The sequence below is a fragment of the Martes martes genome (genome assembly GCF_963455335.1).
Source record: "Martes martes genome assembly, chromosome: X".
NCBI classification, from domain to species: Eukaryota; Metazoa; Chordata; class Mammalia; order Carnivora; family Mustelidae; genus Martes; species Martes martes.
The window spans coordinates 80,396,087-80,416,174 of record NC_137897.1 but is presented as its reverse complement, the minus strand read 5'-3'; the positions used below and the strand labels follow the sequence as shown (position 1 = coordinate 80,416,174).

Genomic DNA, 20,088 nt, shown 5'->3' with positions numbered 1-20,088 from the left:
AGAAAAGGCTTATAGATGACCATCATACATCAAGCAACCCATCCTTTACAAAATTATTTCATTGGCTATCCTTCACATATCTGGGTACCTATATCAAATCTCCAAAGTCTTCCAGCCTTTTTACTCCACTGTTTACAGCATCTTTCCCTTAAACTGCTGGCTGCTAGGTTTACTACTGTCATTGCTTCTCTCCTGTCCCCAATCTCCCTATGACCTCTCTCCTAGTGAACAAGCATCATTGCCATACCTCATTGCTCCATATCCATTTAATTTAATTTTGACAGCCTGTTAGGCAAAGAAATTTGAAACATGTAAATCAAATCTAAAGATGGTTGTTTATCTGAGGTGAGGAAAAACCTTCAAAGCCTCAAATATGAGCAGGCCCCTTATATTTGTACTTTGGGACCATTAAAATAAACTTCATCAGCTTAAAGGTTTTGCTGAAGGCCAGTCTTGTGGAGGTACCTGAGTTCAATAAACAGCTCCAGTTCATGTCCTGACTGATCCCTCATAGAACCGTCTGTTGTACAACCTCCTTGTTCAATCAAAAAATGTCAATCCTTAAAGCCCAGCTTCCTTCCCTCTCTGCCAGCCTTCCTGAGTGGCACTTGTCACTTGTCAGTATTTACTAAGTTGGGAGCCTAGAAGGTTCAATAGGAACATCTATGGACCAAGTTTCTTAAAGTAACATGTTGCTGGCCACATTTGGATGTTGGAATTTCCACCCTGAAACAGTCACCACCATATTCACAGTACATTTCTGAGATATCATCATCATACAAACAGGCATTTTTTAATCAGTTTGATTTGTTGGTCTGGTTATTTCAGGGCTTTCAGAGCACAGGACTCATTTCTCATGGCAAATAAACCAGGAAGATTTATTTAAATATTTATTCTGATTCTGAAGTTCAGACACAAAATAGTTGGACAACCATAAACCAATCATATAATCTCTGGCCCTCAAGTTACTTTTGTTCAAATACCTAATATTCATGCACTCTGACCCAATTTCTCTCCTTTCCCCTGGAGACTGGACTATTTCATAGAGTATCTAGGCATCTACCTAACAATCCGTAGTGAACTTGAACTTTCTTCAATTTAAAGATGGAAGACATAGGAGCACAATTGTAAATTAGGTATCAACTTTGCCCTTTTCATCCCTACCCCTACTCCAAATTCACAGGATAACAAATTTGACAAAGTCTTTCCCCTCCCTAGCTCTATTTCTCTTTTTCTCTTCATAGTCCTAATGTTAAAGTTGGTACCCCACAGTGGTTAAAGTGTACGTTCTAGACTCAAATACTTGGGTTGGAATCCTAAGTTGTATTTTCTTAAACATGTCAATTCATTGATCTAAACCTTAGTTTTTCAACTATTGAAAAAAGTGGTGATAATATTCACCAATGCGGCCAATTATAAGGATTTAAAGAGGTAATGTATACAGGTGCTCAGTAATATAGAGCATCACATGCTAAAGACAATAAATATTAACTACTATACTATTATTATTACCACTCTCATTACTCTGCTTTCAGATTACATACACATCTATTATGACATGTTAACGTCTCTCAGGAATTAATGTGATTTGCATTTCTACAGGGGTCTGAGACAATCCAAAACACAATCCAACATTATAACTCATTTTTTAAAAGATTTCATTTATTTATTTATTTTAGAGAGAGAGAGAGAGAGAATGCATTGAGAGCAGGAGGAGGGACAGAGGGACAGGAAGGGAAAGGAAGAAAATCTCAAGCAGACTCTGTGCAGAGCACAGAGCCTAGCACAAGGTTTGATCCCATGACCCCAAGATCATGACCTAAGCCAAAACCAAGAGTCAGATGCTTAACAAACTGAGCCACCCCAACACCAACCCCCAAGTTATAATTCTAATGCAAGTGTTGACTTCCAGTTTCTGATTCAACATGCAAAAGTTTGGAAGTTGTCACTACCATCCATACAACAAGAAAAAATCTGAACAAACTGAAAATCAACAACTCTTCTTATATTCACCAGATATTTATGGTGACAGTGAAAACCACTATCCCAAAAACCACAGAGACAGGTGATACAGAGAATCACAACTTACTACGAGCTGAAGCAAACGCAGGAGCCAGCAACTAGCAGGAGCACTTAAAGATAACTTACTAATTTCTGAAGACTATGAACTAGCCTTATATATAAAAACCGCTGGGGGTCCCAATCTTTTGAAGAGCACACTTTTAGAATGTTTACCTCCAGGAGTCCCACCAGGTTTTCAGCATGGAAATTAGAGAAAAATCCCCTTATGCTCCTGGCAAAGGAAGGAAAAAGTAAACATTATGAAATATACCTGAAGAGTCCTATTCTCCTTAGCAGTCTGTCCTCAAAGTATATGGGAAAAGGGAAGTATCTGACGGCAGCCCCTCTAGTCTTTGAAGTGGGGGGAGAAAAATAGCCAGCACCAGCTCCCTCTATCCTTCCTGTCTCATCTAATGGAGGTGGGAGAGAAGCTGAGAAGCACTTGTGATGGTCATAGCCCAGGGACAAGGCTCACTAAAAGACTGAAATCTAATCATAAGATTACAGATTGCTTTCCCTTACCCTACACTTTAACAAAACATCAATAGGGCTCCTGTATAACAATAGGATATTATAGCAAAAATAACTGCACAATTCAGGCCTTATTTAAGAAATCTCTAGGGAGAACCAAAGATAACAGGGGAGTGGAAATCAAGGACACCAGAGGGAATTTTAGCCTCTAATATCTATGGCTATAGCAAGCAGTAAACACAGCCTAACTCTTAGCCAGATAAATGTAAAAATCTCAAATTAAAGACCTATTACCTCAGTTCCTTTTACTTAGTACATTATGCCTGGCTTTTGACAATAATTTACATGGTATACTAAGAGACAAACAAAACAAAATAAAAACCACCATTTGAAGAGAGAGAACAAGCATTAGGACCAGACTCAGGTATGGTAGAAAATTTGGAATTATCAATCAGGGAATTTAAAATAAATATTATTAATATGTTAATGGACCTAATGGCAAGGGTGGAAAATACTTAAGAACAGAAGAGAGATGGAAACTCTTTAAAAAAATAGAAGGAAATACTACAAATAAAAACACTATAACAGAAATAAAGAATGCCTTTCATAGGCACTTTAGTAAACTGGGCATGGCCAAGAAAAAAAAAATCAGTGAGTTTGAAGATATGTCAATAAAAACGTCCCAAACTGACTAGCAAAAATAAAAAGAATTTTTAAAAAGAATATCTAAGAGCTATGGAAGAAATACAAGAAGTATAACATAAGTGTAATAAGAATACACAAAAGAGAAGAAGAGGAGAAAGATGTGGAAGAAACATCTGAATTCTAACCCTGGATCATCCAAGATTACAGCAGACTGGGCATGGACAAAGAGGTCTGCTGTGCATGTAGGCTACTATTAATATCTGAGTTGAGTTTTAAACAATATATAAAAGTTATATCTGAGCTGAGTTTTAAACAATATATAAAAGTTAGGTAAGACATACGAGATAGAGAGAACAACATGTGAAGCACTCAGATGAGAAATAACATGAAGTACACCAAAAAATTCTGAATACTTTTATTGTTGAGAGTAGCAATGAGTAGGCTGAGACCAAATACTAAAAAGCCTACAGAGGGGAGGAGCCAAGATGGCAGAGAAGTAGCAGGCTGAGACGACATCAGGTAGCAGAAGATCAGCTAGAAAGCTTATCAAACCATTCCGAACACCTACAAATCCAACAGGAGATTGAAGAGAAGAGCAGCAATTCTAGATACAGAAAATCGACCTGTGGAGAAGTGAATCCAAAGCGACAGGAAGATAGACCACAGGGGGAGGGGCCGACTCCCAGCAAGTGGTGGAGCAACGGAGCACAAAATCAGAACTTTTAAAAGTCTGCTCCACTGAGGGACATCACTCCAGAGGCTAAACAGGGGTGAAGCCCACCCAGAGACAACATGGTCTCAGGTCCCACGGGGTCACAGAAGGATCGGGGGTGTCTGAGTGTCACAGAGCTCACAGGTATTAGAGCAGGGAAGCGGGCTACAGAGATGGAGCCAAGGAGTGAGCTCTCAACTCGGGGTTACCTTATCATGATTCATAGCACAGGTCACTGCTCTATGAGCGGAGACCCCACGGGACCCAGTGAGACTCCCCTGGAAGAGCTCAGGGATCTGCGGGGTTTGGAGACTCCAGGCAGGGCTGTGTGCCAGAGACAGAGATGTTTGGTCACAGACTGGGTCAGGTCAGAGCGCAGCTGGAAGCCAGGGAGACAGGAGTGATTGACCACTTTTCTCCGAGGGTGCATTGAGGAGTGGGGGCCCCGAGCTCTCAGCTCCTCCAGGCCAGGGATTGGGAGGCCGCCATTTTCATTCCCGTCCTCTGGAACTCTACAGAAAGTGTCCAGGGAACAAAAGCTCCCGAAAGCAAACCTGGGCGGATTACTTACCCTGGCCCCTGGTAAGGGTGGTACAATTCCGCCTGGGGCAAAGACACTTGAGAATCATTACAAGAGGCCCCTCCCCAAGAAGATCAGCAAGAAATCCAGCCTGAACAAGTTCACTTACCAAGGAGAACAGCGGAATTCCAGAGCAGGAGAAAGCAAAGCATGGAATTCATGGCTTTCTCCCCATGATTCTTATTTTTTTTTTAAGATTTTTATTTTTATTTATTTGACAGAGGAGATCACAAGTAGGCAGAGAGGCAGGCAGAGAGAGAGGAGGAAGCAGGCGCCCCCCGCCACTGACCAGAGAGCCCAACGTGGGGCTCAATCCCAGGACCCTGGGATCACGACCTGAGCCAAAGGCAGAGGCTTTAACCCACTGAGCCACCCAGGCGTCTCTCTCCCCATGATTCTTTTGACTTGCAAAGTTAATTAATTTTTTTTATTTTTTTCTTCTGCTAATTTTTTTTTAACTTTTACCCTTTCCTCTTTTAATGTTTCTTAACTAGCTTATCTTAACAATACCTTTCAAAAAATATTTTTTGAACCTTCATTATTATAGTCACATTTTATCCTTCATTGTATCTAACTTTATTTTTTGTATACACATAGGGTATTTTTCTTCTAAAAAAATTTGGGATACAACTTCTTCTAATAGATCAAAATATACCCTAAATCTAGCACAGGGTTTTGTACTAGTCTCCAGCCTGAGCAAATTCTCTTCACTTTCTTTTTCTTTATTCTCCCAACCAAATTATCTTATCAACTCCTTTCTTAGAAATTAAAAAGTTTTTTTCATCTTTATAGTCATATTCCATCTCTTCATCATGTATACCCTTATATATGTTTTGCATTCTTTAAAATTTTGGGAGGTAGTTTCTTCTAAGAGACCAAAACACTCCCAAAATTAAGTAGGTGAACCTGTTCTATTCACCAGTCTTTATATATATATATATATATACACACACACACACACATATATATATATATATACACACATACATATATATATACACACATACATATATATATGCTTTTTTATATTCTTTATTTTTTTCACTTTTTAATTTTTTTTTATATTTTTCTGAACTTCTTCTTACCCCCTTTCTTCCCCCCACGATTTGGGGTCTCCTCTGATTTGGTTAAAACACATTTTACTGAGGTCTTTGCCACCCTTTTAGTATTTTATTCACTCCTTCATATATTCTTATCTGGACAAAATGACAAGGCGGAAAAACTCACCACAAAAAAAAGAACAAGAGGCAGTACCGAAGGGCAGGGACCTAATCAATACAGACATTGGTAATAGGTCAGATCTAGAGTTCAGAATGACAATTCTCAAGGTGCTAGCCGGGCTCAAAAAAGGCATGGAAGATATTAGAGAAAACATGTCTGGAGGAATAAAAGCCCTTTCTGGAGAAATAAAAGAACTAAAATATGACCAAGTTGAAATCAAAAAAGCTATTAATGAGGTCCAATAAAAAATGGAGGCTTTTACTGCTAGGATAAATGAGGCAGAAGAGAGAATTAGTGATACAGAAGACCAAATAACAGAGAATAAAGAAGCTGAGCAAAAGAGAGACAAACAACTACTGGACCATGAGGGGAAAATTCAAGAGACAAGTGATACCATAAGACGAAACAACATTAGAATAATTGGGATTCCAGAAGAAGAAGAAAGAGAGAGGGGAGCAGAAGGTATATTGGAAAGAATTATTGTGAGAATTTCCCTAATATGGCAAAGGGAACAAGCATCAAAATCCAGAAGACACAGAGAACACCATAAGAATAGGTCCACACCCCATCATCTAATAGTGACATTTACAAGTCTTAGCGACAAAGAGAAAATCCTGAAAGCAGCCTGGGGCAAGAAGTCTGTAACATACAATGGTAAAAATATTAGATTGGCAGTGGACTTATCCACAGAGACCTGGCAGGCCAGAAAGAACTGGCATGATATATTCAGAGCACTAAATGGGAAAAACATACAGCCAAGAATACTATATCCAGCTAGGCTATCACTGAAAATAGAAGGAGCAATAAAATGCTTCCAGGACAAACAAAAACTAAAAGAATTTGTAAACACCAAACCAGCTCTACAGGAAATATTGAAAGGGGTCTTCTAAGCAAAGAGAGAGCCTAAATGCAGTGGATCAGAAAGGAACAGAGACAATATACAGTAATAATCAACTTACAGGCAATACAATGGCACTAAATTCATATCTCTCAATAGTTATGCTGAATGTAAATGGGCTCACTGCCCCAATCAAAAGACACAGGGTATCAGAATGGATAAAAAAACAAAACCCATCAATATGCTGTCTACAAGAAACTCATTTTAGATGCAAAGACATGTCCAGATTAAAAGTGAGAGGGTGGAAAACAATGTACCATGCTAATGGACAGCAAAAGAAAGCTGGGGTGGCAATCCTTATATCAGATCAATAAGATTTTAAGCCAAAGACTATAATAAGAGATGAGGAAGGACACTATATCATGCTCAAAGGGTCTGTCCAACAAGAAGATCTAACAATTTTAAATATCTATGCCCCTAATATGGGAGCAGCCAATTATATAAACCAATTAATAACAAAATCAAAGAAACACATCAACAATAATACAATAATAGTAGGGGACTTTAACACTCCCCCCACTGAAATGGACAGATCATCCAAGCAAAAGATCAACAAGGAAATAAAGGCCTTAAATGATACACTGGACCAGATGGACATCACAGATATATATAGAACATTCCATCACAAAGCAACAGAATACACATTCTTCTCTAGTGCACATGGAACATTCTCCAGAATCGATCACATCCTGGGTCACAAATCAGGTCTCAACCGCTATCAAAAGATTGGGATCATTCCCTGCATATTATCAGACCACAATGCTCTGAAGCTAGAACTCAATCATAAGAGGAAATTTGGAAAGAATCCAAATACATGGAAACTAAAGAACATCCTTCTAAAGAATGAATGGGTCAACCAGGAAATTAAAGAAGAATTAAAAAAATTCACGGAAGCAAATGATAATGAAAACACAACGGTTCAAAATCTGTGGGACACAGCAAAGGCAGTCCTGAGAGGAAAATAAATAGTGGTACAAGCCTTTCTCAAGAAACAAAAAAGCTCTCAAATACACAACCTAATCCTACACTTAAAGAAGCTGGAGAAAGAACAACAAAGAAAGCCTAATCCCAGCAGAAGAAGAGAAATAATAAAGATCAGAGCAGAAATCAATGAAATAGAAACCAAAAAAACAATAGAACAAATCAACGAAAATAGGAGCTGGTTCTTTGAAGGAATTAATAAGAATGATAAACCCCTGGCCAGACTTATCAAAAAGAAAAGAGAAGGGGGGCGCCTGGGTGGTTCAGTGGGTTAAAGCCTCTCCCTTCAGCTCAGGTCATGATTCCAGGGTCTTGGGATCGAGCCCCGCACTGGGCACTCTGCTCCACAGGGAGCCTCCTTCCTCCTCTCTCTCTGCCTGTCTCTCTGTCTACTTGTGATCTCTGTCTGTCAAATAAATAAATACAATCTTTAAAAAAAAGAGAGAGAGAGAGAGAGAAAGAAAAGAAAAGAGAAGGGACCCAAATAAATAAAATCATGAATGCAAGAGGAGAGATCACAACCAACACCAAAGAAATACAAACAATTATAAGAACATATTATGAGAAACTATACGCGAGCAAATTTGATAATCTGGAAGAAATGAATGCATTCCTAAAGACATATAAGGTACCAAAACTGAACCAGGAAGAAATAGAAAGCCTGAACAGACCCATAACCAGTAAGGAGATTGAAGCAGTCATCAAAAATCTCCAACAAACAAGGGCCCAGGGCCGGATGGCTTCCCAGGGGAATTCTAACAAACATTTAAACAATTAATTCTTATTTTCCTGAAAATGTTCAAAAAAAAAAAAAAAGAAAGAAATGGAAGGAAAACTTCCAAACACATTTTATGAGGCCAGCATTACACTGATACCAAAACCAGACAAGGATCCCATCAAAAAAGAGAATTACAGACCAATATCCTTGATGAACACAGATGCGAAAATTCTCACCAAAATACTGGCCAATAGGATCCACCAGTACATTAAGAGGATTATTCACCATGACCAAGTGGGATTTATTCCAGGGCTGCAGGGTTGGTTCAACATCTGCCAATCAATCAATGTGACACAATACATTAATAAAAGAAAGAACAAGAACCATATGATACTCTCAATAGATGTTGAAGAAGCATTTGACAAAGTACAGCATTCTTTCCTGATCAAAACTCTGCAAAGTGTAGGAATAGAGGGTATATACCTCAATATCACAAAGCCACCTATGAAAAACCCACCACAAATACCATTCTCAATGGAGAAACCTAGAGCTTTTCTGCTAAGGTCAGGAACATGGCAGGCATATTCATCATCACTACTGCTATTCAACATAGTACTAGAAGTCCTAGCCTCAGCAATCAGACAACAAAAAGAAATTAAAGGCATCCAAATTGGCAAAGAAGTCAAACTCTCACTCTTTTCAGATGATATGATACTTAATGTGGAAAACCAAAAGACTCCACTCCAAAACTGTTAGAACTCATACAGGGATTCAGTAAAGTGTCAGGATATAAAATCAATGCACAGAAATCAGTTGCATTTCTCTACACCAACAACAAGACAGAAGAAAGAGAAATTAAGGAGTCAATCCCATTTACAATTACACCCAAAACAATAAGATACCTAGGAATAAACCTATCCAAAGAGGCAAAAAATCTATACTCAGAAAACTATAAAGTACTCATGAAAGAAATTGAGGAAGACACAAAGAAATGGAAAAATGTTCCACGCTCATGGATTGGAAGAACAAATATTGTGAAAATATCTATGCTACCTAAAGCAATCTACACATTTAATGCAATCCCTATCAAAAAACCATCATTTTTTTTCAAAGAAAGAAAGAAATAATCCTAAAATTTATATGGAACCAGAAAAGACCTCGAATAGCCAGAGGAATATTGAAAAAGAAAGCCAAAGTTGGTGGCATCACAATTCCTGACTTCAAGCTCTATTACAAAGCTGTCATCATCAAGACAGTATGGTACTGACACAAAAACAGACACATAGATCAATGGAACAGAATAGAGAGCCCAGAAATAGACCCTCAACTCTATGGTCAACTAATCTTCGACAAAGCAGGAAAGAATATCCAATGGAATAAAGACAGCCTCTTCAACAAATGGTGTTGGGAAAATTGGACAGCCACATGCAGAAAAATGAAACTGGACCATTTCCTTACACCACACACGAAAATAGACTCAAAATGGATGAAGGACCTCAATGTGAGAAAGGAATCCATCAAAATCCTTGAGGAGAACACAGGCAGCAACCTCTTTGACCTCAGCCACAGCAACTTCTTCCTAGGAACATTGCCAAAGGCAAGAAGAAGCAAGGGCAAACATGAACTATTTGGACTTCATCAAGATCAAAAGCTTTTGCACAGCAAAGGAAACGGTTAACAAAACCAAAAGACAACTGACAGAATGGGAGAAGATATTTGCAAGCGACATGTCAGATAAAGGGCTAGTAATCAAAAGCCATAAAGAACTTATCAAACTCAACACCCGAAGAACAAATAATCCAATCAAGAAATGGGCAGAGGACATGAACAGACATTTCTGCAAAGAAGACACCCAGATGGCCAACAGACACATGAAAAAGTGCTCCACATCACTCGGCATCAGGGAAATACAAATCAAAACCACAATGAGATACCACCTCACACCAGTCAGAATGAGTACAATTAACAAGTCAGGAAATGACAGATGCTGGCGAGGATGCGGAGAAAGGGGGACCCTCCTACACTGTTGGTGGGAACGCAAGCTGCTGCAACCGCTCTGGAAAACAGCATGGAGGTTCCTCAAAAAGTTGAAAATAGAGCTACCTTACAACCCAGCAATTGCACTACTGGGTATTTACCCTAAAGATACAAATGATCTTAAGATACAAATTATCTTAAGGGGCACGTGCACCCGAATGTTTATAGAAGCAATGTCCACAATAGCCAAACTATGGAAAGAACCTAGATGTCCATCAACAGATGTATGGATAAAAAAGAAGTGGTATATATATACAACGGAATACTATGCAGCCATCAAAAGAAATGAAATCTTGCCATTTGCAACGATGTGGATGGAACTAGAGGGTATTATGCTGAGCAAAATAAGTCAATCGGAGAAAGACAACTATCATATGATCTCCCTGATATGAGGAAGTGGAGAAGTGACATGGGGGTTTGGGGGGTAGGAAAAGAATAAATGAAACAAGATAGGATCGGGAGGGAGACAAACCATAAAATACTCTCAATGTCACAAAACAAACTGAGGGTGGTGGGGGGGGAGGGGGGGAGGGAGAGGGTGGTGGGGTTATGGACATTGAGGAGGGTATGTGATATGGTGAGTGCTGTGAGGTGTGTAAACCTGGCTATTCACAGACCTGTACCCCTGGGGCTAATAATACATTATATGTTAATAAAAAATAAAAAAATATATTAAAAAATAAAGTAAAATAAAATAAATAATAATAAATAAAAAGCCTACACATTGTTGCAGTCCAATCCCTAGCTCTGCCACTATATAACCCAATTCACTATATAACCTGTAAGACTGTTCTATAAATTAAATTAGGTAATAAATGAACATGCTTGACACAGTGTTAGGTTCTGTAAACACTCAAGGAAAGGAACTATTAACAAATTGGTTCTATGGAATCAATGGAGTGTTTTAAATAGTGGCATCCTACATTCAGATGTGCATTTCTGAATCATCATTCTAGTGGATATATAAAACGTAGACTATAGAAAGAGACATTGCTTAAGAGGCTTTAATTTGTTTTGATCTGATTTTATCCCTTGAACATGATTAAGGATATACAGGAAGTCCCTCCAAAGCCTGGATTCTTACAGCAATTTAGGAAAGATCAATAGCAAACTCCTGTTAAGCTTGAGAAAAGCATACATGTCAAAATAAGATTATAAAAATTGACAAAAACACATTATTTTGATAAATCAGAAATTGTATAATCAAAACTCAACTTATAAGATTTTATTGCCAAAGACCAGCAGCATCCCAAATGATCATCAAAAATAAATGGCAGGAAGATGCCCTTCAACAGATGAATAGATAAAATATGGTTCATATATACAATGGAATATTAGGCCTCCATCAGAAAAGATGAATACCCAACTTTTGTATCAACATGGATGGGACTGGAGGAGATTATGCTGAGTAAAATAAGTCAAGCAGAGAAAGTCAATTATCATATGGTTTCACTTACTTGTGGAGCATAAGGAATAACACAGAGGACATCGGGTGAAGGAGAGAAGTGAGTTGGGGGAAATTGGAGGGGGAGACAAACCATGAGAGACTGTGGACTCTGAGAAACAAACTGAGTGTTTTGCAGGGGAGGGGTGGGGGGGGGTTGGGAGGACCTGTCGGTGGGTATTAAGGAGGGCACATATTGCATGGAATACTGGGTGTGGTGCATAAACAATGAATCTTGGAACACTGAAAAAATAAAATAAAATTAGAAAAATAAATAAATAAAATATCTTTCAGAGTGCCAAATGGTACATAATTGGAAAAAAAAAAGGCAGGGGGGCACCTGGGTGGCTCAGTGGGTTAAAGCCTCTGCCTTCAGCTCAGGTCATGATCCCAGGGACCTGGGATCAAGCCCCGCATCGGGCTCTCTGCTCAGCGGGAAGCCTGCTTCCCTTCATCTCTCTCTGCCTGCCTCTCTGCCTACTTGTGATCTCTGTCTGTCAAATAAATAAATAAAATCTTTAAAAAAAAAAAGGCAGGGATTCCTGGTTGGCTTAGTCAGTTAAGCATATCTCTTCAGCTCAGGTCATGATCCTAGGGTCCTGGGATCAAGGCCTATATTCGGCTCCCTGCTCAGCTGGAAGTCTGCCTCTTCCTCTGCCTCTCCCCCACTCATGTTCTCTCTCTCTCTCTTACACATAGATAAATAAAATATTTAAAAAAAAACAACTGAGAGTTTCAGATAGGGAGGTGGGTGGAGGGTATGGGGTAACTGAGTGATGGGTATTAAGGAAGGCATGTGATATGATGAGCACTGGGTGTTATATGCAAATAATGAGTTACTGAACATTATATCAAAAACTAATGATGTGCTATATGTTTGCTAATTGAATTTAAATTTTAAAAAAACAGTGAATGGTGAAACAGTGGTACAATTCTACAGTGGAATATTGGACTACTACTCATCAGTGAAAGGAATGATCTATTGATATATAACACAACAGACAAATCTCAAATGCATTATGCTAAGTGAAAGAAGACAAGCACAGTAGGCTACATATGATACTATTCCATTTGTATAACATTCCACAAAATTATAGGAACAGAAACCAGAAGAGTTTTCACCAAAGACTGAGGCTAAGAGGAAGTAACTGACTACGAAGGGACATGGAGGAATTTGGAGTGATGGAAACATTCTTTATCTCAATTTTGGTGTATACATTTGCCAAAACACATCAAATTATACAGGTAAAAATGGTAAGTTTTATGTTTGTAGATTATACAGAATAACATGACTTAAAAAAATCTTAAATTCCCAACTAGAGTCTAAGATGTCTTAGATAAGTATTTTTTCTTAGCTTCCCTTGTAACATTTCCCTTCCTATAGTAGCAGCAAATATCAAGTAAGGACTTTAGTCATCAAATTTTTATAACATGTCTGGGACATATGACAGACATTTTTACATCTATTTTCTATGTGAGGAAATACAGGTCCAGTGACATACAAGTATTTATCTGCAGTATGGTGGAATGGTGACCAGAATCCAGGTCCCCAGATTCAAAGACCAGTGCTTCTTATGTATCTCAAATACCCATTTCTCTCACATTAACCCATCTTCTTTGTAACTTAAAAATAGTAAAGAATCCCTTTCTGACTTCTAATGCCATATCTAGGAATAAAAACAAGGATAAGTGGGACTTCAATCTTATGTAAATCATTGGTTTTAAGGCACACCAAACTCAAGCTTTCATGGGTTTCACAGCCCATCCCTTCTGGATAAAAATATCTTTGACAATTCTAGTTACGAGATTAAAAATTTAAGGATGAAATGTAATTTTATGATTACAAAAGAAGGTACATAGTAATATCACTACATTACCAAAGGGATTCAAAATCCCTAAGTATTTTGCCAAACTACATTTTAGCAAGAAAGTATTGGTCATTTGGGCTGTGGTATTACAAGGACTCCAGTGACTTTTTCCCCCTTTATGAACATTGTCAGTATGTATAGCAAGAAAAATCAATGTAAAGCTCTTAACTTTGGAAGCTTAACTCATAGAGTGACAGCATTTAGAAATGGTCTTTCTTAAAATATTATTTTAGCAGATGAAATTACCTCCTTATAATTCATCTGGAACTTTTCTTAAACATGGTATGAGTCAGAGATCTAGTTATTTTTTCTAAGTGGAAAGTCAATTATGTGCACAGTATTTTTAATAAGCCATTTATCTATCCTCTCCACACCCATTCAAATGAAATGTAATCATATGCTAAGTTCTCAAAAATACGTATTTTTTAATATGTTTCTGGATGCTCTATTCTATTGAACTGATTTATCTTTTCCTAAACTTGCTATTTTAATTGCTGTTGTTTTATAGTAATTTTAGCATCAGGTAAAATAAGCCCCTTTTCATGAATGTTTTACCCAATATTCTCTTGTCAATTATGGTACATTCATTCATTCACATAAACTTTATAATGTTTATCATATTGTCTAATTTCAAAAAAATTATATTCTAACAAAATGAATTATTTATGCATTGGGAAGAACAGACCTTTTACCCTATGAGATAATCCCACACAGAAATACATCCTGTCACTCCGTTAATTTAGATCATTCTATGTTCTTTAATAAAATTATATTTTTATACAGGTCTCCTCCCATCTTTGTTAATTTTATTCCAAAGTGTTTCATAGTTTGTTATTATTGTAAATGGAATAATTTCATTTCTTTCATTTTATATGTCTGATTATTACTATAAAAACAAAAGTTATTGAATATTTTGTATATTTTTATTAAGCTACCTTATCAAATTATCTCATTAGTTCTATTTTTTGTTATTGTTGAGTCTCTTGGGGTTTCTTGGTATACAATTATATAATCTGAAAAATAAGGTTATTTTGTCTTTTTTTTTAGATTTTATTTGACAGAGAGACAGAGATCACAAGTAGGCAGAGAGGCAGGCGGGGTGGGGAGCAGGTTCCCTGCTGAGCAGAGACCGCCCCCCTGCCAGTGTGGGCCTTGATCCCAGGACCTGGGATCATGACTGACCTGAGCTGAAGGCAGAGGCTTAACCCACTGAGCCACCCAGATGCCCGGTTATTTTGTCTCTTCTAATATACATGTGTGTGTGCGTGCATGTGCACATTTTATATAGCTTATTTCATTTAATTTTTTAATTGCATCAGCTAGAACCTCCAAAACAACGTTGAATAATAGTAGTGACAGAGAGCATTCCTATCTTGTATGTCAATGATATATGGATATATTTACAAGGATGTTTACTGTAACACTGAAATTAGAAAAAAAAAAAAAAACCTAGGAAAAAAAACTTGAATATCTATCAGAAGAGTGGTCGAATAAAAGTTTATTTGCATATCTGAACTATGATACAGCTATTAAAATGATTTAGATTTATATTACTAACAGGGAATGATGTTCATGATACATTTGTGTGTGATGGGGAAAGCTGAAGTGATATGTACACGAGGTTTCCATTTTTATAAAATGAAGGATGGGGAGATGTGTGTGTGTGTGTGTGTGTGTAAATAAATAATATATATATATTGGGGTGCCTGTGTGGCTCAGTGGGTTAAAGCCTCTGCCTTCAGCTCAGGTCATAATCCCAGGGTCCTGGGACCAAGCCCCGCATCAGGCTTTCTGCTCAGCGGGGAGCCTGCTTCCTCCTCTCTCTCTGCCTGCCTCTATGCCTACTTGTGATCTCTGTCTGTCAAATAAATAAATAAAATCTTTAAAAATTAAAAAATAAATAAATAAAATAAATGAGACATATATAGAAAGAGTATATGGGCATAGAGGAAAGTGTGGAATGATAAACAGATAACACTAATTACCTTAGATGGTTAAAACAGTGTGGAAGAGCAGGGTAAAACTGACTTCATACATCTCTACACTGATTTGTCAAAACATACATTTTTAAATATATACATAGATATACAACTAATTTCTTTTGGCTAGACTCCAAGCTTTTCATAAAACTCAGTAAATGTCAAAAAGAAAAGGAGAAATGGTTCCATTAGACAAGCAAATCACTTGACTTCTTTGGATTTCAGTTTCGTCATATATGGGAAATAAGTTGTGCTAGATGTGGTCTAAAGTCCCAATTATATAATTTCTTTTCCTTAGTTCCAATTTGATCTTAAGAAAAATCTCTTTCTGGTCCACTTGAGTCCCTCTGGACACTTAGAGCCATTAAAGAGATCTTCAGAAGGATTTCAGGAACTGTTTCTGAAATAACAATTTTGAGAGCATTCTTTTTGTGTTAGTGATGTGAGTGTATAAAATGCATAAGAGATACATTTCACAGAGCAATCCAAGTCACTGTTGTTATTAAGAACATGTATGAGGGGCACCTGGGTGGCTCAGTGGGTTAAGCCTCTGCCTTCGGCTCAGGTCATGATCTCAGGGTCCTGGGATCGAGCCCCACATCAGGCTCTCTGCTCAGTGGGGAGCCTGCTTCCCCCTCTCTCTGCCTCCTTCTGATCTGCCTACTTGTGATCTCTCTCTCTGTGTCAAATAAATAAATAAGATCTTAAAAAAAAAGAACATGTATGAGAAGTCAGAAGTTCAGGATTTGAACTTCTAATCATCCGCGTGTTAGCCAAGTGTCCCTCTGTAAACTATTTCAGTTTCCTTGTCTGTAAAAAGATGATGGTAACAGTCACCAATAAGTAGTCTCACATCTTTTTGCTAATTGATGGAGTTCAGATAGAGGAAAGAGAGAGCCCCCTTCCACACATCCCTTACATTCCATGGACGACCAGGCTTGACTTACTCAGCTTTCTTTAGGTAAAAACTTAAATGTTGCATTTTATAGAAAAGTAGACTAGCACTTGGAAATTGATCATGCAGCATGCATACTTTTTACTGTTAAGGCACTGGAGATAATATATTGCACACCTCTAAATTTAGATGTACACCAGAATGAAGTCTGGGCAAATGTCTTTACATTGTGATAGCTGGAAAAAAATCACTTCACGCTTAGCCTGATAGGGCACACAGAGACTTTAAAGCCAGCAGGGAAGATTATTAAACTATTGAGTAGAAAAATATTTTCCCATTACATCAATACATTTTTTTCAAGGATATACTTTGAAACTGTGAGAAGCAGTTAAGAAAACACTTGGGTGTTTAAGTAGTTAAGCAGTTAAGAAAACACCTGGGTGGCTCAGTGGGTTAAAGCCTCTGCATCCGGCTCGGGTCATGATCTCAGGGTCCTGGGATGGAGCCCCACATCAGGCTCCCTGCTCGGCGGGGAAACTGCTTCCTCCCTCTCTCTCTGCCTGCCTCTCTGCCTACTTGTGATCTCTGTCAAATAAATAAAATCTTTAAAAATAAAAAAAAAAGAAAGAAAGTATGAGGAATGGAAATGCATTTTAGAAAAAAAAAAGAAAATACTTGGGAGCTTTAGGAACTCTTTGGGGTTTAGTTTTTTCTTTTGATCCATTAGTATAGTATAATGACTAAAAAAATGGGCCCAGTAGCCAAAATGCAAGTCATAAACTGCTGTGTGACTTTTGTTAAGTCATTTAATTTATCTGAGTCTCCAGTCACTTCTCGAAAATGGGGATAATAATAATACCTACCTAATACAGTAGTTCTAGAGACTGAGTTAATCTATCTAAGGCACTTAAAACAGCCTGGCATATAGTGAGCACTCGATGTTAGTTATTATTGTGATTAATATTTGTCAATTGTAAAATGCTATAGAAATCTTAAAAATTATTGCCCAAGCAGAGCTAGAAAAGCTATTTGCTTCACTATTTTTGGTCTATTTCTAAGAACGGTGCTTAGCATTCCCCAAGGAAGAAATTGCTTTGTTATACAATGATGATAGTGAGGTCTAGAGATGTGAAGAAAGAAGAAAGAATTTAGTAGAAAAATAAGATGAGATAGTTGAATATATAAGAAAAGGAAAAAGTTGATGACCCAGATTTTACTCCTAGCTGCTAACTCTGGAGCTGATCAATTTTCCTTTTTCAAATATAAAATTAAAATAAAACATTCTTCTATCTTCTCACAGGCTTTTCTGCACCAGTGTTGCCTGTGACCAAAGCTAGGTTTAACTCCTGGATCACTGCAGGAAAGAGTAGTGATTAAAAAAATGGACTCTGAAATAACAAACACTGCCTTGAACACAGAACCAGGTCTTGTTACCTGAGTAGCTTTGTACAACTTTCCACATCACTCTAAGCCTTAATATTTTTTTTCTATAAATGAGGATAATAACATCCCCACAAAGATTTGCATTGAGACTTAAACTGAGATAATATAGAGGCCACGCTTAGCACAGTGAATGGCATATAGTGAGTGCTTTAATACTGAGAAGACTGATGATAATGGCATGGAGGGCCCCACTAAATTATAGACAGTTATATTAATGAATAATGATCATTATATGTTCCTTTTTATCTGTCAGAATATTATCTTTATCAAGAAAGAAAAGGAAGGACAATTCACATAGAGACTTGAGGTCCCAGGTCACAGCATGCTTTTGGTGTCCACTGGTAAGTTCCCATAGGCATGAAGATGGAGAGGCTTCCAAATATAAAAACACATGACAGCTGTAAGAGTTAAGGTTTAGGCCTCCCTGGAAACTAAGAATCTGTCATATCCTACAGAAACAACCTGTTCCTTCTTTTATGTGTGTTTGAGTCCAACAATGTACACAACACCTGTGCAGAAAGCCCCTTGGTTACCTCTGACTATAACATATAAACATACAAATACCATGTGTCAACTACCATGGCTCAGAGTTGGCAGAGAGTACACAGTTGTCTTATAGAACCACAGGGCCCCAGGCTAGCAACCAGAATGTCACAGCTAGAAGGCTGTGTGGTTACTCCTCTGCTTCTTCCCATAGATCTAATCTCTGCCCTGTCTGACCTAATCTATGCCTGGGGAATCTAAAGACTATTGATTCCATCTCCTGATTTTGCCCTCTGACTTTTGCTTAATTTTCCATAGGTGCTAGGAGGAAATCAGAAGGCAGGAGCTAAGAGGGGTTAGGGTATTTATCCTGCTCAATCGTTCTTTATCTGCCACAGTTTTTAAGGCCACAGTTCTTGTCAGGTCCACTCCGCTATTGCCAGGTTCCAGTGACACTGCTCTTTCTCATTGTCTTTGTAGGCCTAGGAGTGGTAATTTATAGCTTCCTTCCTTGTTGGGACTATTACTTGTACTTGTAATAATGGCCCTTTGTTCCTAACAATAAATAATATTTCTATGTCCCTCAAATACATTCTTTCATGGTTACTTAAATCTTTATTCTTCTTCTCACTTGCTCTCATAAGTTTGAGTGGAGGGAGTTTTTTCTTATTTTTAGCAGTTGGAGAAGATGGGATTGTACGTGACACCTGCTGATGGAAGTCATTAAAACGAGTACTATAGGGGTGCCTGGGTGGCTCAGTGGGTTAAGTCTCTGCCTTCGGCTCAGGTCATGATCTCGGGGTCCTGGGATCGAGCCCTGCATCAGGCTCTCTGCTCAGCAGGGAGCCTGCTTCCTCCTCTCTCTCTGCCTGCCTCTCTGCCGATTTGTGATCCCTGTCTGTCAAATAAATAAATAAAATCTTTAAAAAAAAACAAGTACTATAAAGAAGTCATACCTCTGAATGTGGGTCTGTTCATTTTTCTCAATGCAATATCTGATATCAAAAACTAGAAATAAAATCTCTCCCTTTTTCTATCCCAAGCCAGCTATTGACTTAAGGTTAAAAAAAAAAAAAAAAAGCAATTGACACCATGTTGAGTTACCTTGTACCACACAACATCAGGCTCCTGATCGGACTTTTTAAAATCATCCATGTCTGGGCAGGAGATCTCCTTTCTTTTAGTGACTTCAGATTTTTCTAAATAGCGTATCCTGCTATTGTAGCACAGGCCTGATTCATTCTCTGCAACAGTCAAGGACATTGATACCTTCATGCAATACGTCGAGTTTCTGTAGAACATAGAAAGAGCAAAACAGCTTTACTGGGTGTTTAAAACTTTATACACTATGTATTTCAAGATGTTTATCTTTCCATATAGGACTTTGCCTAGAAATCAGAAACAACATCAAAACAACACAGAATAATTTTCCATTTCAACTGACAGGAAGATATAAAACAAAATGCTAATAAGGATACCTCTGACCATCAAGTAGCTACATAGAACAGCTGTACCCATCTTCTAAACTGTAAGACACTTGACTTCTTTCCCACATTGTCACACTGAAGATCTGATAGTGAAAACTTATGAGAAAGTCTGTAATTAGAGCTATAGTTATTTCTGCCCTGTCCCTATGGCCAGTCCCTTCAAAG

The 20,088-nt window shown here is 37.9% G+C and overlaps 1 protein-coding gene across 1 annotated transcript in view; it reads right to left on the bottom strand.

Annotated features, from left to right (window-relative positions):
- Positions 1-20,088, bottom strand: part of IL1RAPL2 (interleukin 1 receptor accessory protein like 2) — a gene marked incomplete at both ends in the record, with an annotated part of 1,178,754 nt that overhangs the window by 572,098 nt on the left and 586,568 nt on the right. The window contains one exon of the mRNA XM_080795622.1: positions 19,541-19,727. Coding sequence (XP_080651748.1) covers positions 19,541-19,727 — 187 coding nt within the window. The remainder of the gene's footprint in view (positions 1-19,540; positions 19,728-20,088) is intronic.